This window comes from Pleurodeles waltl, chromosome 6 (genome assembly GCF_031143425.1).
Source record: "Pleurodeles waltl isolate 20211129_DDA chromosome 6, aPleWal1.hap1.20221129, whole genome shotgun sequence".
Taxonomy (NCBI): Eukaryota; Metazoa; Chordata; class Amphibia; order Caudata; family Salamandridae; genus Pleurodeles; species Pleurodeles waltl.
This window is the reverse complement of record NC_090445.1, coordinates 1508930617-1508949451: the sequence shown is the minus strand read 5'-3', so window position 1 is coordinate 1508949451 and position 18835 is coordinate 1508930617. Positions and strand designations below refer to the sequence as shown.

General features: G+C 43.6%; 1 protein-coding gene across 2 annotated transcripts in view; it reads left to right on the top strand.

Moving 5' to 3' along the window:
- The window catches only part of GABRD (gamma-aminobutyric acid type A receptor subunit delta), a 148947-nt gene that overhangs the window by 108018 nt on the left and 22094 nt on the right, over positions 1-18835 (top strand). Inside the window, exons 6-8 of one of the 2 annotated variants that reach the window (XM_069241002.1) lie at positions 205-342; positions 733-888; positions 6287-6498. In XM_069241002.1, coding sequence (XP_069097103.1) covers positions 205-342; positions 733-888; positions 6287-6498 — 506 coding nt within the window. The remainder of the gene's footprint in view (positions 1-204; positions 343-732; positions 889-6286; positions 6499-18835) is intronic. The other variant, XM_069241003.1, reaches the window with a different exon arrangement.

Genomic DNA, 18835 nt, shown 5'->3' with positions numbered 1-18835 from the left:
TTTCTAGGATGGCTGGACAGAGTCAGCCATATGTCAACAAAATACTAACTCAGTCCCCATCTGTATTTGCATTTCAGGGGCTCTGCCATGTCAGGGCATATCGCAGATTCCTTGTTGATCATTCTCAGTCTGACACTGTTCGTGGCACCATTGATAACTATATATCAACACCCCTTCTTTACTTGTTGAACTTTCCTTTGACAGATGGCTACTCTGCGGAGGATATCGTCTACCGCTGGTCAGAGAACCAGCCACAGAGCCACGGACTAGAGAAGCTTCAACTGGCTCAGTTCACAATAACCAATTACAGTTTCACCAGCGAGCTGATGAACTTCAAAGCGGGTATGGAGCAATACCTATGTTCCTGCTTTGTGACCTTCCACACGTATGTCCTGCTTTTTTATTTTTTCAAGATCTTGTTTTTGATTACTCCAGTATCAATCAACATAAGGCATGGGTTGCCATATATATTCCACTTATTAAAGAAAGTTGAATCATTGTCTCTCATCCATGACTTAACTGGTACAATCTTGCAATCTTTCATATCGAGAACATCCCAGCCAGCGGTTCCACCACTTAACAATTGAATTTCTTTAACATCTGACTGTTTTCTCCAAATCCTACTATACACTTTGTGCATCAGAGTCCCACTACTTTATACACCCCTTCACGGTAATGATGTAGGCCCTTCAATTATAACGCTGAGTTCTTAACAAATCTCTCCCTCTCCAGCAGGTCAATTCCCCCGCCTCAGCCTGCACTTCCACCTGAGGAGGAACAGATGGGTGTACATCATACAGTCCTATGTGCCTTCGATCCTACTGGTCGCCATGTCTTGGGTGTCTTTCTGGATCACCCAATCAGCTGTGCCAGCCAGAGTGTCACTTGGTAAAATTATTATATTTGATTAACAGGTGGAAGAGGTGGTGATAGGAAAGTACAGCAATCAGAAGCTGTACTTACCTAGATGGATAAAAGTGTATTTTCAGTTTAAACAATGAGCTCTAGATTCTAGAAAAACATTCTGCAATCAATTAACAATTCATTATTTTCAATGAATTGCAAAAATTGCATTTATATATGCTGATGTCTTCTTTAATACTATTATTTCTATGTAAAGCTCTCTCTATTTGTCTCCCTTTCTTGTTCTCACGTTCTTTCTCTTTTGTTCATGCTCCTTCTATCTTCTGCATTATTTCTCTTCCTTTCTTTCTATTCTCTCTATTATATATATCACCCTCTTTATCTCACTCTTTCCAGCCTCTCTCACTCTCACCCCTCTATATATATATATATATATATATATATAATTAGTGTATATACAGACGTGTGTGCAGAGTGTGATATAGCATGTACATAAATAGATAAAATAGATAGATAGATAGATAGATAGATAGATAGATAGATAGATAGATAGATAGATAGATAGATAGATAGAGGATTAGCTTATTTTACATGATGTCTTATTTTGTTAGTGTTAGCCTGCTCCATTGTTTTGTATGGGAGTGTGTTGAAGTGCCAGTGGTGGGCCAGGTTTGATTCTTGAGTGGCTGGGCTGGAGTACATTTAAGCCTGTCACTATGTAATCGAACTAGAAGTGTATTTTGTGAATAGGAATTATATCACTCTTATGTGAGTGGATGCATGGTTTTTTATTAGTGTCTCTCTCCCTAAATGCCTCATTAAATTTCCCTTTATTCCCTGTTTTCCCACAGCTTCCACTTGTCCCTCCCACATTAACTATAACAGCCTATACTTGTATGTGCAGGAATCCCTGTCCCCGGTGAAGAGATCTCCACAAAGAAAAGATAGGAGTGGCAGAAGTGGAGATCTCCAGTCATAAGTTTGTGAATTACATTTTGTAGAATGTCCATTAGTAATACTGGAGCACTTCTTTACATATCCCCAAATACCTTATGTGAATCGGACCCCAAGTTTACCATGTCTATATGGAATTCCCAGGGATTAATCAACAAAGATGTTCTTAATGTGGCCGCTGGTATTAGTGGGAGGTTAGATGTGGAAAACTATCAAGAGATTGTCAGTTCTAGTTAATTGAAAATACCTACTACTCGGAACCCTCGCTCAAGTAGGTACCTGGAGGTGAAGCATTAGAAATGTATATTTAAGAAGCTTTTGAAAAGGTCTGTTAAAGTTGTGACCCATTCCTGAAATATTAAGATAACAGTGTCTTGATAAAATTCATAATTTAATCAAATATCCTTATTCCAGAATTATATTTTGGGACTTACCTCTTACAATTGATTAAACGATTAACAAACAAAGCACTGTATCAAAACGAGTATCAGAGAGGGTTCAAAGTACAATGCGCACATTCTGTCTCCGAAACACACTGCATAAAAGCAATGCACCTGGGGGTGAAGCAGCTTTATTCATACTTAATACTCACAGATGTATTTGCCTTTGATGTCATGTGTGATACTAATTGGTAAGCCTTCAATACAATGTGTAGCAGTGGACACATTCCCTCGCAGCTTGGCAGCCACAATGTTAAACTTTAATTATTACAAAAATACCACAGACTAATATTGTAATATGGAGATGTCACTTTCAAGAACATAATTTGTGGTGATTTAAGAATCACAGAGTGGTTGTGACTGTGTTTGGGAATGGGCATCGTCATGCAGTTGGAATGTTATGAAACTCATGGTTCTTTTGGTTTGGTGAATAACTCACACTTCTGATGTTATTGAGAGTTAACATGGTGGGTTGATACACTTCAATGTGTGTTTCCGTGTGATCACTCATACACCAAAAAGTAGCACTTCATCAGAGATGGCAGCAAAAGGTTTACGTTTTTTAAATACTTCTTACATTTACTGGGAATAATCGGCTGGCACTCTATTAACTGACACCACTTGGAAATTGCAAGACCCCGTTGTACAAAAAAAAAACATACTGTTAACCAGTGTCTCAACAATTAGCTAGTTAAGCTCTGTCTTACACCCAAATTAGAGCTTTGTTTGGAGTTCAGAAGTGAAAATCCTCCCTTCCTTGAATAAGCTTTAAATATGGGGTAGAACCCAATGGCTCACTTTCCTCCATCACAGGGATAACATTTTGTTGGAAATTCTGCCAATAGATTTTGCTAATTGTTTATAGTTTCCTCCTGATGTTGGATAGTTTAGGTACTAAACTCTATATCAGGACCTGAGTGGAGAAACATTACGAATTACCTTAATTGCAACATAGGTTCTGCAAGTCATTGCTGTACAATCATCAGCCACGACTTGGAGTAGTAACTGTGCTGTTGTCAGTTATTTAACAATTAAATGCTCTCAGTTTAAACAAAATGCAAGATTATGACTTGGGAATACTAATATCAGAGAAGAATCCTTTAATTGAATTCCCTCCTCCATTAAGGGTAGACTGGTGAATAGAATTCTACATGTGCATTCTTCTCCAGTTTTATTTCCTCCAGAAATTTGAGATTTTCTGTTACCGCGCAATTCCCAAATATGGACTGCACATTAGGTTGTTATAGGGCCAGGGGCAGAGAGGCGACATTTCGCATTTGAACTCTAAGGGTGAACCCTTTCCCTTATTGTACAAACTGTGATGCACAAGCCACATATCCAACAATAATATTTACAAGTATTAGTAACAGGGGATTTATAGAAACACAGAACAAAAGTCCAAGAGTAGTGAAGCAAAGAAGGAGATAACTTTGTAGGTAAATTTAAATATGTAAGGGGGAAGACCAGGATTACCAAACTAGCTGTGAGCAAGTCACAGTTTGCTCTATGAGCACTGCTGGCCTTTAGTCAAACCAAGTCAGATTCCGAGAGGTGACATTAACGCACACAAATGCAGTTCAAAAGACAACAAGTGGAAAAGCTGCCTGAATGTGCAGTTAAGGTGCCAGAAAGGAGGAAACACAGGAAATAATAGGATATGAAGTTAAGCCGGGATCAACCAAACCCAGCGCCCTTCCTTGAATAAAGAATCAAACGTAGAAGTAAGGATGCAGCTTAGCAGCTGAGATCTTACTAACCACAAAACATCTGAAAACAGCAAATCCTGTGAAAGAGACCATTTTCTATTGGCCTGGATGACCTGGGCATCCTTCATCCTTGGACAGGTTTTCTTTCTTAGGTTGGTACCTATACAATGACGTGTTTATCTTTGATTCGTCCTGAAATGATCTGCCCTACATATGAAGAATGTCTGCCGTGCAATGACTGTATGCAGCCAGTCTCTGTTGCCTTCACTCCTATGTATCTTTGTGGAAGTATGCCCATTTTTCAGGACCCAAATCCTCTCTGCCCTTCTCTTCACACCATACCAGTTACTGGTTTGTTCCTCAGCCTCTGATAGTAGCCAAGCCATGCCCCAGCCACACCAATGGAAGCCCATGAAGGACTGGCATGTTCTGACTGAAGGGGCTGCTCAGGAACTCCTGCATTGCGTGCATGGTTTATTGTAACTAGGCCCGAGGTATTTAGACTTTTTTGACATTTCTTCTAAAAGCTAAATTTTGTGTTGAGTGCTTCCATATGCCACTTTGGCATTTAGCCTATGCACTTGTGAACCCGTTAACAAGCTGGAATATGAAAATGGTTTCAAATGTATTAATTGTTTAAATTCTCCCACAATACAAAATGCAAAAATGCATGGTGCATTAGTAGAGCTCAAAAAGAACAGACCGATGGCCCAAAGAATGACATTGGCACTTATAAAATGTAGAAGTCACAATTAAAGAACCAAACATAGCATCTACATAGGGTAGGTAGAATGTGGTCTTTGATCACAAACTGACATGCGGAAGCATCTGATCATTAGTTTTTAACTCAGTTTATCCTTTACCCACATGGACACTACTCTGATCTAAGGGAGACAGGGAAGTGCAAACTCCGATAACCAACTGGGATGATCACTGACATTACCTATTCACTTGTAGTTCAGTTCAGTCCAAATAGTCCTCCCGCAATTAGGTGAACTCAAATTATTGTTTGTTGTAACAATGAGCTTTACTGCAATAACTTGTGCCTGGAAATAACATAATCCAATTTTCTCCATAAGACATTTCTTCCTTGCCAAAGGAGGCTCTGTGTCACTCATCCTGAGGCATAACCAACACCGTTCCTCCTTTAGAATCTCATTTGCAGGATGCCAGTCTAATCACTTTTTTTAAATAAAAGGACAGGTCCACAATTCACTTTGAAGATCACTCGGGTATTCATAACGTTATCCGTCTTAGCTCTTAGATCTTTTTTACTTGCTGTTGTTGGTACATTAAGGATTCTGATTTTGGTTGCATACCTCGCTTTCTGTAGAGCCTCTCCTTTGGCCTCAAGCCTGATGAAGGATTCTCCAGCGCATCACTAAATTTCATCTTCATGTTGATGACTGGACGAAGCCCGAGAAACAGGACTTTCACTGTTCCCAAAGTCATGGTTTTGCTGGTCCTTTTAGGCTCCAGTGCTACAGTCTTGGAGGCTAGCGTCCCTTCCGATTTCTCACAGAGAGATCCAGAGACGCCTTCAGGGCTTTTTCAGCTTTTAAATTCCTCCACACTACCTTTCTAAGGCTATCACAGACTACTGAGCCCAATGGGGATCAACCTCTTAGTTGAAAGAAATATGATTGTGGTTTTCTTTTTTCTTTTAAACAAGCACAGAATCTCCTCCGCCATTGTTTCTGTCAGAGGTTTTCCAAAACTCCTCATAAGATGCTGCTGTTTCTCTTCCGAAAGAGGAGAGAGCCCCAGCAGCCTTTTCAATGTAACCAGTCAAAGTGTTCCGCATAGGTGGAATCAGCGTCCTTTGTTCGTATCATGGTGGTGTCTGTGCCTACTCCTGACAATCAGAAGGCCTCTGTCAGTCCTGAAGCACAAACAGGAAGCCACTGCTGACCCTCCCTTTGCCCAGTCAGGTGTCTCCTCCACTCCGGTGAGAAGATGAGCAGCTCACCTAATATATTTGAGGGCCCCTATTACCTGAAGAAAAGATTCTTCCTGTGTCACGAGCCCTGGCACTCACTTTGACTCACAGTGAGGTTCTGTCAGAGCACAGCTCACAACCCTAGAGCTGCCATCTTGAATTTCAACATGGACATCAGAAGGGACCCACTTGGAGTGGGAGTCTTCTGAGTAGACTGGAATGGAACGAAATTACGGCCTTGGCCAAATGTTTGTCAATATGTTGACCAGGAACAATTAAAACAGTGATTGGTAGACCAATAATAAATTCGCTATGTATGTACCACCAGGGAATCACTTCTGATCACCATTGAGAATAAATCAGTTTTCTTTTGCTTTACCTAGGTATCACAACTGTCCTGACAATGACCACTCTGATGGTCAGCGCCCGTTCATCTCTTCCCAGGGCATCAGCAATCAAAGCCCTTGATGTCTACTTCTGGATCTGCTACGTCTTCGTGTTCGCTGCCCTGGTGGAGTATGCCTTCGCCCATTTTAATGCAGACTACATGAAGAAGCAGAGGGCCAAGAAGAATGCGAGCAAGCAGAGCGGTGAGGTCAGTCTTGTCTATGAGCATCATTTTTTTTCAAAACACATATACTCTAAAAAAAAGGCAAATTTAACTCATGCTTATCTTGTTAACATGAATACATTATAGTCCTCCTTTTAACAACTAGTATGTGACACTGCTAAGAGGAATACCAATACAGCAATGTTTGTTTTTCTCCTGCGCTGTATACTCCTTGCCCCATGTCAAGTTCTACAGGATGGAATGGAGAATAATGTGGGAATAGAGCACATACAGGGAAGGTATTTGGGAGGAGTTGTTGCCTAATGGTTGGAGTTTCTAATTTTGGAACTGTGGAATCAGATTCAAAAGCAGGCTTTGTTTAACATCCTGTGATTCCGGGTAAATCACTGACCACCCTCCCACCCCGTGCCTACAATGTAATCTGGGGCTCATGCAAAACTGTAAACTGTGCACTTGCATAGCGCTCTATTCACCTGTTAGGGTCTCAAGGCACTGTACGCATACTGCTATGGAACCCCTCCTGGCTTTTCCCTGTGAGGTGCCCACTCCTGGGCACCCCCAGGGTGAAGCCAGGCATCCAAGCACTGTCAGGGCCGTTGTGGAGATTAAGCAAGCTATTGCCCAGAGTTACAGAGTGGGACCCATTAATTAGATTAGGCCATTGTGCCACACTTCTCCATGTAAAGTGCTGTGATGCTTTGGGCCAAGACCATGCTATATAAAACTGAAACTTCATATATATATATATGTTCGATGGCATGTGTAGCTTCAGATACACATGCTTTGCACATCCCGCCATCTAGTGTTGGGCTCGGAGTGTTACAAGTTGTTTTTCTTCGAAGAAGTTTTTTCGAGTCACAAGATCAAGGGACTCCTCCCCTTTCGGCTCCATTGCGCGTGGGCGTCGACTCCATCTTATGTTGTTTTCTTTCCGCCATCGGGTTCGGACGTGTTCCTTTTCGCTCCGCGCTTCGGTTCGGAAAGTTAGTGAAAAACTCGGAAAATTCGACTGTATTGTTTGCGTTCGGTATCGGGTTAGTTACAACAGATCGACACCGAATTTGGAAGAGCTCCGGCGGCCCTTCGGGGTTTTCGAATCCCCGGCGGGGCCTGGTCGGCCCGACCGCGTGCATCTTCAAGGCTAATGGAAAGGACCCCATTCCGCTTCTGCCCCGAATGTCACAACAAGTATCCTGATACAGATCAGCATTTGGTCTGTAATTTGTGTTTGTCGCCAGAACACAAAGAGGATACCTGTGAGGCCTGTCGAGCATTTCGGTCCAGAAAGACCTTAAGGGACCGAAGAGCAAGAAGACTAGAGATGGCGTCGGTACCGACAGGACAAAAACACATGGAGGAAGAAGAGGAAACCTTTTCCATCGAGGATTCAGACTCGGAAGAGGTCGATCCTGAACAGACGCCGAAAACCGTGAGTAAGACGTCGATACACAAGACTCACGTAAAGACCAGTAAAGCCCAGGGGACGCCACCGCCAACAGGCCATGGCTTAACCCGAAAAATAGGTGACCAAGCATCGGCACCGAAAAAGGGCATGCATGTGTCGAAGTCATCTGACTCCGGTCGAGATACCGGCACAGAGCACACTTGAGCCCGAGACACTGGGTCAGAGCAATCTCGGCACCGAGAGAGCGGCACCGAATCAAGTCGGCACCGAGAAATCAGTACGCCGAAGAGCAAAAAGTGTTGTCGGAACCGAAAAAGGCAGCCGAAAAGGTTTCGATACAGAAACATCCGGCCTCGGAACCGAAATCAAGTTCCTACACAGAGGAACAAGGCCTGTCCTCACAAATGCAAACACAAAGATTTGGACAGGAACTAGAGACAATGGAGCCAGACTACACCCAAAGAAGGCTGCACATCCAAAAAGAAACAGGGAAGATCAGTACTCTCCCTCCGATTCGAATGAAACGAAAACTTGGCTTCCAAGAGAAAGACAAGCAGCCACAGGCGAAGGTGGCTAAACAAGTAACCCCGCCACCATCTCCACAACGCTCTCCACAACCATCACCGGTAGCCACACCACCAATGATGCAATCCCCAACTCATACAGGGATGAGTCAGGATGATCCTGACGCGTGGGATCTTTATGATGCGCCAGTGTCAGATAACAGTCCCAACTGTTATCCAGCTAGACCGTCACCACCAGAAGATAGTACAGCCTACGCACAGGTGGTGTCAAGGGCAGCAGCATTTCATAATGTCAGCATGCATGCTGAGCCAATTGAAGACGACTTTCTATTTAATACACTGTCGTCCACACACAGCCAGTACCAGAGCCTCCCCATGCTACCTGGAATGCTAAAACACTCCAAACAAGTATTTGAGGAGCCTGTGAAAGGAAGGCCATTACTCCAAGGGTGGAGAAAAAATATAAACCGCCACCAACAGACCCCGTGTACATCACACAACAGTTAACACCGGACTCAGTGGTAGTAAGGGCAGCTCGCAAGAGAGCGAACTCACACACTTCAGGAGATACACCACCTCCAGACAAAGAGAGTCGTAAGTTCGACGCGGCAGAGAAAAGAGTGGCGGCACAGGCAGCAAACCAGTGGCGTATTGCCAACTCACAAGCTTTGTTGGCCAGATATGATAGGGCTCATTGGGACGAAATGCAACACTTTATAGAACATTTGCCCAAGGAGTTCCAAAAAATAGCACAGCAAGTGGTGGAAGAAGGACAGAGTATCTCGAACAATCAGATACGGTCAGCAATGGATGCGGCAGATACAGCTGCTAGGACTGTAAACACAGCAGTGACAATACGGAGACATGCATGGCTGCGTACATCAGGATTCAAGCCGTAAATACGACAAGCCGTGCTGAATATGCCATTTAACGGACAGCAGTTGTTTGGGCCAGAAGTGGACACTGCTATCGAAAAACTTAAAAAGGACACTGATACGGCCAAAGCCATGGGCGCACTCTACTCCCCACAGAGCAGAGGCACATTTCGTAAATCACAGTTTAGAGGGGGGTTTCGAGGACAAAGCACGGAACCCACAACCTCACAAACAAGGCCCACTTATCAGAGTCAATATCAGCGGGGACGTTTTCGGGGACAATATAGAGGGGGACAATTCCCAAAAAGTAGAGTGAAGTACCAAAGTCCCAAAACTCCACAAAACAAGCATTGACTTAGACGTCACAAATCCCCAACACATAACACCAGTGGGGGGGGAGACTAACCAAGTTCTACAAACAATGGGAGGAAATAACAACAGACACTTGGGTCCTAGGAATTATCCAGCATGGTTATTGCATAGAATTTCTAAAATTCCCTCCAAATGTCCCACCGAAAACACACAATATGTCAAAACAACACATGGATCTTCTACAACTGGAGGTCCAGGCGTTGTTACAAAAAGATGCAATAGAACTAGTACCAATTCATCAGAAAGGAACAGGAGTTTACTCGCTGTACTTTCTCATACCCAAAAAAGACAAAACTCTAAGACCTATATTAGATCTTAGAACATTAAATATCTACATCAAATCAGATCACTTTCACATGGTGACACTGCAGGACGTAATCCCATTGCTCAAACAACAAGACTACATGACAACACTAGACCTAAAGGATGCATACTTCCATATACCGATACATCCTTCACACAGAAAGTACTTAAGGTTTGTATTCCAAGGGGTACATTACCAATTCAGAGTGTTCCCATTCGGGATAACAACTGCACCAAGAGTTTTTACAAAATGCTTGGCAGTAGTGACTGCTCATATCTGAAGACAGCAAATACATGTGTTCCCGTACCTAGACGATTGGTTAATCAAAACCAACACGCAAGAACGGTGTTCACAACACACAAAGTATGTCATAGAAACCCTCCACAAACTAGGTTTCTCACTCAACTACAACAAGTCACACCTTCAGCCGTGTCAAACACAGCAATATTTAGGGGCGACAATCAACACAACAAAAGGGATTGCCACTCCAAGTCCACAAAGGGTACAAGCATTTCACAAGGTAATACAGGCCATGTACCCAAAACAAAAGATACAAGTGAAGATAGTGATGAAACTACTAGGCATGATGTCCTCATGCATAGCCATTGTCCCAAATGCAAGATTGCACATGCGGCCCTTACAACAGTGCCTAGCATCACAATGGTCACAAGCACAGGGTCAACTTCAAGATCTAGTGTTGATAGACCGCCAAACATACACCTCGCTTCAATGGTGGAACAATATAAATTTAAACCAAAGGCGGCCTTTCCAAGACCCAGTGCCTCAATACGTAATAACGACAGATGCCTCCATGATAGGGTGGGGAGCACACCTCAACCAACACAGCATCGAAGGGCAATGGGACACTCAGCAGAAACAGTTTCACATAAATCACTTAGAACTACTGGCAGTATTTCTAGCGTTGAAAGCATTTCGACCTATAATAAGCCACAAACACATTCTTGTCAAAACAGACAACAATGTATTATCTGAACAAACAGGGAGGAACACACTCGACACAGTTGTGTCTCCTAGCACAAAGAATATGGCATTGGGCGATTCACAACCACATTCGCTTAATAGCGCAGTTTATTCCAGGGATTCAGAATCAATTAGCAGACAATCTCTCTCGGGATCACCAACAGATCCACGAATGGGAGATTTACCCCCAAATACTAAACACTTACTTCCAAAGTTGGGGAACACCACAAATAGATCTATTTGCAACAAAAGAAAACGCAAAATGCCAAAACTTCGCATCCAGGTACCCACAGGATCAGTCTCAGGGCAATGCGTTATGGATGAGTTGGTCAGGGATATTTACATACGCTTTTCCCCCTCTCCCACTCCTTCCATATCTAGTAAACAAATTGAGTCAAAACAAACTCAAACTCATACTAATAGCACCAACTTGGGCAAGACAAGCTTGGTACACAACACTACTAGACCTTTCAGTAGTGCCTCATGTCAAACTACCAAACAGACCAGATCTGTTAACTCAACACAAACAACAGATCAGACACCCAAATCCAGCATCACTGAATCTAGCAATTTGGCTCCTGAAGTCTTAGAATTCAGACATCTAGACCTTACACATGAATGTATGGAGGTCATAAAACAAGCTAGAAAACCTACACAAGACATTGCTATGCAAATAAATGGAAACAATTTGTTTATTACAGCCATAGTAATCAAATTCAACGCTTACACGCATCTGCTAAAGACATCGTAAGCTACTTACTGCACTTACAAAAGTCAAAGTTAGCTTTTTCATCCATCAAAATACATCTCACCGCAATTTCAGCTTATCTGCAAATTACGCACTCAACATCACTTTTTAGGATCCCAGTCATAAAGGCTTTTATGGAGGGTCTTAAAAGAATTATCCCACCAAGGATGCCACCAGTTCCTTCGTGGAACCTTAACATTGTCTTAACACGGCTCATGGGTCCACCGTTTGAACCCATGCACTCATGTGAGATACAATACTTAACATGGAAAGTAGCATTTCTAATTGCCATCACATCTCTAAGAAGAGTAAGTGAGATACAAGCATTTACCATACAAGAACCCTTTATTCAGATACACAAGCATAAAGTAGTTTTACGAACAAATCCTAAGTTCTTACCAAATCATATCACCGTTCCACTTGAATCAAACAGTAGAACTACCAGTGTTCTTTCCAGAACCAGATTCTGTAGCTGAAAGAGCACTACATACATTAGACATCAAAAGAGCTTTAATGTACTACATTGACAGAACAAAACAAATTCGAAAAACAAAACAATTGTTCGTTGCTTTCCAAAAACCTCATACAGGGAATCCATTATCCAAACAAGGCATTGCCAGATAGATAGTTAAATGCATTCAAACCTGTTATCTCAAAGCAAAAAGAGAACTGCCTATAACACCAAAGGCACACTCAACTAGAAAGAAAGGTGCTACCATGGCCTTTCTAGGAAACATTCCAATGACTGAAATATGTAAGGCAGCCACATGGTCTACGCCTCATACGTTTACCAAGCACTACTGCGTGGATGTGTTAACAGCACAACAAGCCACAGTAGGACAAGCAGTACTAAGAACTTGGTTTCAAACAACTTCAACTCCTACAGGCTGAACCACCGCTTTTGGGGAAATAACTGCTTACTAGTCTATGCAAAGCATGTGTATCTGCAGCTACACATGCCATTGAACGGAAAATGTCACTTACCCAGTGTACATATGTTCGTGGCATGAGACGCTGCAGATTAACATGCGCCCACCCGCCTCCCCGGGAGCCTGTAGCCGTTTGAAGTTCATCTTCAACACTTGTTAATTTGTAAATATATCGCTTTAAACCACATTATGTACATACATATTTACTCCATTGCATGGGCACTATTACTATAATACACAACTCCTACCTCACCCTCTGCGGGGAAAACAATCTAAGATGGAGTTGACGCCCATGCGCAATGGAGCCGAAAGGGGAGGAGTCCCTCGATCTCGTGACTCGAAAAGACTTCTTTGAAGAAAAACAACTTGTAACACTCCGAGCCCAACACTAGATGGCGGGATGTGCAAAGCATGTGAATCTGCAGCGTCTCATGCCACGAACAGATGTACACTGGGTAAGTGACATTTTCCATATATATATATATATATATATATATATATATATATATATATATATATATATATATATACATATATATATTCCCTGAAAAAAACAAAGGAACAAAGGTTAAAGCAATATTATAGTTAGGGGAATTTGTTTGTGAGAATCTTAACATTTGGAACTAATTAAACACAAAAATCATCAGTTATAGTTAGTAGTGTTAACTATAACTTGCGCCCTGCCATGTTTTGATTATGATCTCACGTATGTCATCCCTCATTACATGTTCTATAACATCATTTGTGATATCACTGATGACATCTCAAATGGCATAATTGATGACGTTACTGATGACATCACTGATGACATCATCCAATGAGTGTGTTAGGTTGTTTTTATAGTTTACATAGTGACTGGTAACTACAATATTACTTTTCTACCTAATTTTGTACAGTCTGTGTCAAGCTAATCAATATAAGTGTTTACAAAATGCATGTCCTCCTAATACACCATAAGTGTGTAGAGGTACTGAACACATTATAAATCTTTGTATTGAAAAGTGACTCTGTGTGCAAGTGAAAGTTGACTTGTAATCATTATGTTCCACACAAGTGTTTTGGTACTACACAAAAAGTTTCCAGCAGGGAAAAGATTCTACGTACTACATACTAAGTATTGTAAGCAGTCTGAGACAATCGTCTGAGAATGACAATTTCTACTTAACATATAAAACTGTGTGCACCAGGTAATAACCTATGTGCATGACTTGTTTTGCTTCAGAAGATGGGCTCTCTGTAAAGTTTTCTCCATGGTATGAAAGCTGCAGGTAGTATAATCTTTACCACTTTCAGACCTCTTTTTTATTTTTAAGTGAATAGGCGGTATGTGGACAAGTTTTTCATAAATTGTACACTGTGCTTAGTAGATACTTTTTAATACTCTGTGGTGTATTTCTAGTGAGAATTTCACTGTCTACAAACAGTGTGGTACAGAGTAAACTCTATCCATAGAGTAAACAGTGTTAACAGTACCAACTTTTCTACTCATATCTACTTCATTTCTCAAGATAGGTTCTGTGACTGTCAGAAGTTTGATACAGGTAAAGACTGTCGAAGTAGGGCATTAGTTATGTAACAGGACTTGACTATCTCGAGAAACTTATTTTTCCCTGAACAGTTGCATACATATTGACCTCAGTGTCAATCTTTTGTCTATGGTTAATATTCAACATGAACTCATCTACCTATGAAGGTTATGGTATGGGGTTAATGTTGAATATAACACAAGCTTGCTTTACCTATAGTGGTTGTTTATATGATAGAATTGAAGATGCTTCAAAATCTTCTGAACTATATTTCCCCCTTTTCGAGCCTCGTTAGGCCCTTGGTAATCCATCCCCTAAGGCCTTATTTATTTTATTTAAGGGGTGGGGGCCACATGGCCTCCCTCCCCAAGCCTCTTTAGGCCCTGGGGACCCTATCTCACAAGGCCTTTTTATTTTAATTAAGGGGGAAGGAGTCGCGTGGCCCCCATGCCCAACCGCATTAGAACATAAACACACACACACAGGCCCCGGGGACCCTATCCCCTAGGGCCTTATTTATTTTAATTAAGGGGGAGGGTGGCTGATATTGACTGCGTAGCCTCCCTCCTCCAACCTCGATAGACCCTGGGGACCCTGTCCCCCAGGGCCTTATTTATTTTAATTAAGTGGGACGGTGGCAGATATTGGCAATGTGGCCTCCCTCCTCAAGCCTCCTTATGCCCTGGGAACCCCATTTTCCAGGACCTTATTTATTTCAATTAAGGGGGAGGGTGGCTGATATTGGCTGCGTGGTTGCCCTCCTTGAACCTCATTAGGCACAGGGTACCCCGTTTCCCAGGGCCTTGTTTATTTTTATTGAGCGGAAGGAGGGCCACATGCCCCGCTTCCTGAGCCTCATTAGGCCCTGGTGACCACATCCCCCAGTGCCCTAGTTATTTTAAACAAGGGGGACCACGTGGCCCCATTCCCAAAGCCTCATTAGGCCCTGGTGACCCCATCCCAAGGGATTTATTTTTTTTAATTAAGGGGAAGGGGGGCATGCAGTCCCCTTTCCCTGAGTCTCATTAGGCCCAGGGACCCTATCCCCTAGGGCCATTACTAAATATAAAGGGGAGAGGTACCATGGGCCCCACCCTCCGTGAGCCTCTTTAGGACCTGGTGACCCAATCGCCCAAGGCCTGTGTTACAAGTGGAGGGTGGCCACACGGCCCCCCTCCCTGAGCCATATTGGCCCAGGGACCCCAACCCCACGGGGCCCACTGTTATTTTTAGGATGAAAGAGGTACGCGCCCCCTTCCCTGTATTGATTTCAGACCTGGGAACCCCATTCCCCTGGACCCAGCACCAACCATAGTCTATTTGGGGACCTCAAGGCCCCTGTGGCACATGGCCCCCTTCCCCAGGCCAATTCTGTCGGCGGGGACCCCAGTCCCCTGGGCCGGGTTTGCATTTTAGGGGCAATGGGGCACTCTTCCCCCCTCCCTGGCCGATTTTACCTCCAGTGATCCCATCCCCAGAGCCCGGCATTATAATCGGGGGAACGCAGCCACCCTCCCATGGGCTGATTTTGGCCCTGGGACACCCATCCCCCTGGGCCTGGGTTTATTATCAAGGGGTACGTGGCCCAACTTCCCCAGGCTGGTTTCAACTCCAGGGACCCCATCCCTTGGGGCCTGCTATGCTTGTGTGGTTAAGGGCAGTACGCAGCAGGGAAATAGATCTAAAGTTAGCTTCCAGCAGGCAGGAGCATTTTTGAAGCTTTTTGAAGCAGACTTGGTGTTTCCTCCCGCTTGCTGGGAGATTTGAAAATGCTGCCACCAAGCAAGACCAAACACAGGTTTTCCTGCTTGCGCCGGTGCGGGCAGGGAAACCGCTATGTCCCAGCGGCTCCTCAAGACATTGCTACTGAGCTGGCCCGGGACTGTGCTTCCCTTGGGGCGTTTGAGGCTTGGGAAGAGGGTCCACACAGCCCCTATCCTTTTTTTAGTGTAAATTTGTGCCTCAGGGTTGGTTCCCTGGAGCCTTTTGAGGCTTGGAAAGGGGGGCACTCATCCAATTATTCCCAATCATTATATGTGTGCCCAAGAGGTAGGCTCCCCAGGACCCCTAATGGCTCGGGAAAGGGGCAAATGAGGGCCTTTGTTTTTCATCTGTGTGTACTTTATTGCCTGAGGACTCACAATTGTGTATAGTTCAGCCTGAGCTTTCAATGAACAGGTGGTGTCTGCGATTGACATATTGACATATTCCTGCACATGTCTGCAATGCTGATATCTAATGGAGTAGTATTTGTATATGCCTACAGTGTAGCTATAGTTTCTATGGGCATAGCTCAGACTTGTCTTCCATTGCTTCAGCACCTTTAATTGATTGTTCACTGCCTAAAATTATCAGCTATATTAGTATCAAAAGGGACAGCAACAGCATGTTAGCAGTGTTCATACATACAGTGGGTGTTTGAATGGGGTCTATACTTGGCAGAGGTATACACCCTTGTCCAAGTAGGGGCCACAATCCTAGTCAAGGTGAGTCACAACACTATCCAAATGATATATACTCCTGTGCCTACCCTCCAGTAGCTTGGCACTGATCATTCAGGCTTAACTTAGAAGGCAATGTGTAAAGTATTTGTGCAAGAATATACAATAACACAGTGAAAGCAGCACAAAAATACACCACACAAGCTTAGGAAAATAGAGACTATGCATCTGAATAAAATACTGTTGAAATGATGCAAATCCAATGTACACAAGCAAAGTTATGAACTTTTAAAGATTAAATCCCACTAAAGTGCTTAGAAACACAATAGCTCCAACTGGAGTTATCACGGTGTCATTGACGGAGTCATTCCCAATAATCATCACCACAGGCATCGATCACGGAGTCACACGGACCCACAGGAACTGTATCTTTTGGAAATGAAGAAACAAAGATTTCGCACAGAGTCGGGAAGATGAGGCGTCACTGGGGCCGGTACAGAGTCAGTCCCTTACGGTGTCCAAGGACTTGAGCTGTCGGTTCCGCACTGTGAGGCAGGGGTAGGCGAGGCGTTGGTTCCGTCCCGTTGCCAGGGGAGCTGGTGCGGCATCGTTGTCGATGCGTCAGTTCCCTGTGACCCGGAGGGGTCGATGGTTCCAGCCAGTCAGGACGTAATGTGTCGACTTTGCAGTGTTGTCATGGCCATGCGTGACGTCAGCGGTATTGCGGCAACGTCGATTGCAGGCCATCAATGCTGCATGCAGCAATGTCCATGGAGCGGGGGCAGGCTGGGCCGTCAGTGCTGGCGCCGCTGAAGTCAGAAAATTAGCTAAAAGCCAGTAGATTAAGTTTTTGCTCACTCTGAGACTTCAGTACAGGAGGCAGGCTCAATTCAAGCCCTTTGAGATCTCTTTTGGGGAAGGAAGGGTTCTTCCATCATGAGCAAAGGTCAGTAGGCAACAGGGTAACGGGCAAGGCAGCACTCCTTCTCAGCAAAGCAGTCCAGATAAGTCCTTTGGGCGGCCAGGCAGGTCTTCTGACAGAGTTCCTGCAGTAGATCCAGAAGTGTCTGATTGGTGGGGTCAGAGACCCAGGTTATATAGCCAAAAATGGCTTTGAAGTGGGGGAAACTTCAAAGAGTGGTTTTGAAGTGCACACGTTCCCTTTCTGCCCAGTCCTGTCTGCCAGGATTCCCTTTGGGGGGTTATCATTCCTTTGTGTGAGGGCAGGCCACTGGCCTTTGAAAAGTAAGTGGGAGCCCCCCCACCCTTCCCACCCCAGGGAGACCCATTCAGTATGCAGATGTGACTAAGTGTCCTGTGTTTGTGGTTGTCTGGGTGAAATGCACAAGGGGGGCTGTCAACCAGCACAGACCAGACGTGGTTTGGAGACAGCCTATAAGGCACAGATGGCAGTAAGTGCTGAGAAATGCCAACTTTCTAAAAGTGGCATTTCTAAAATAGTAATATGAAACTAGATTTCACTACGAAGCAGAATTTTCTATTACCATTCTGGCCAAACTATAAATGACGTAGCTTCTCCTTCCAGATCAGAATCTACCACTCAAAAGTATATGAGGGCAGTTCTAATGCTAGTGTATGGGAGGAGCAGGCCTCACAGTAGTGGAAAACAAATTTGTGAGTTTTTCACCACTAGGACATGTAAAACACATCAGTATATGCCCTGCTTTTTACCTACATAGCACCCTGCCCTACAGGTCACCTAGCGCTTACCTTAGGGGTGATTTATGTGTTGAAAAAGGGGTGTTTAAGGCTTTGCACGTACTTTTAAATGCCAAGTCGAAGTGGCAATGAAACTACACACACAGGCCTTGCAATGGCAGGACTGAGATATCTTCTTTTTGAAAAATATATTTTTATTGGTGTTTCGTAGTTTGACAGTAGCCACAGTATTATACATCATTGTTATAAATGTGTCATTTTGTGCATACATAGTATAGCATATTCATAATTGTTCCTATACACTTTGCATAATTCATTACTTCAAAATAGGCCTAGTTTGCCCAAGCTCTGCTCTTCCTGTTCTGCAGCAGCGTATGAAACCTTTACCAAGTTTCTTTATTACTGGATATCATGCCCTCGGGTGAGGCTCTAGGCCTGAGACATGGTTAAGGGGCTACTTACGTGGGTGGCACAATCGGTGCTGCAGGCCCACTAGTAGCATTTAATTTACAGGCCCTGGGCACAGCTAGTACACTTTCCTAGGGACTTACAAGTACATTAAATATGCAAATTGGG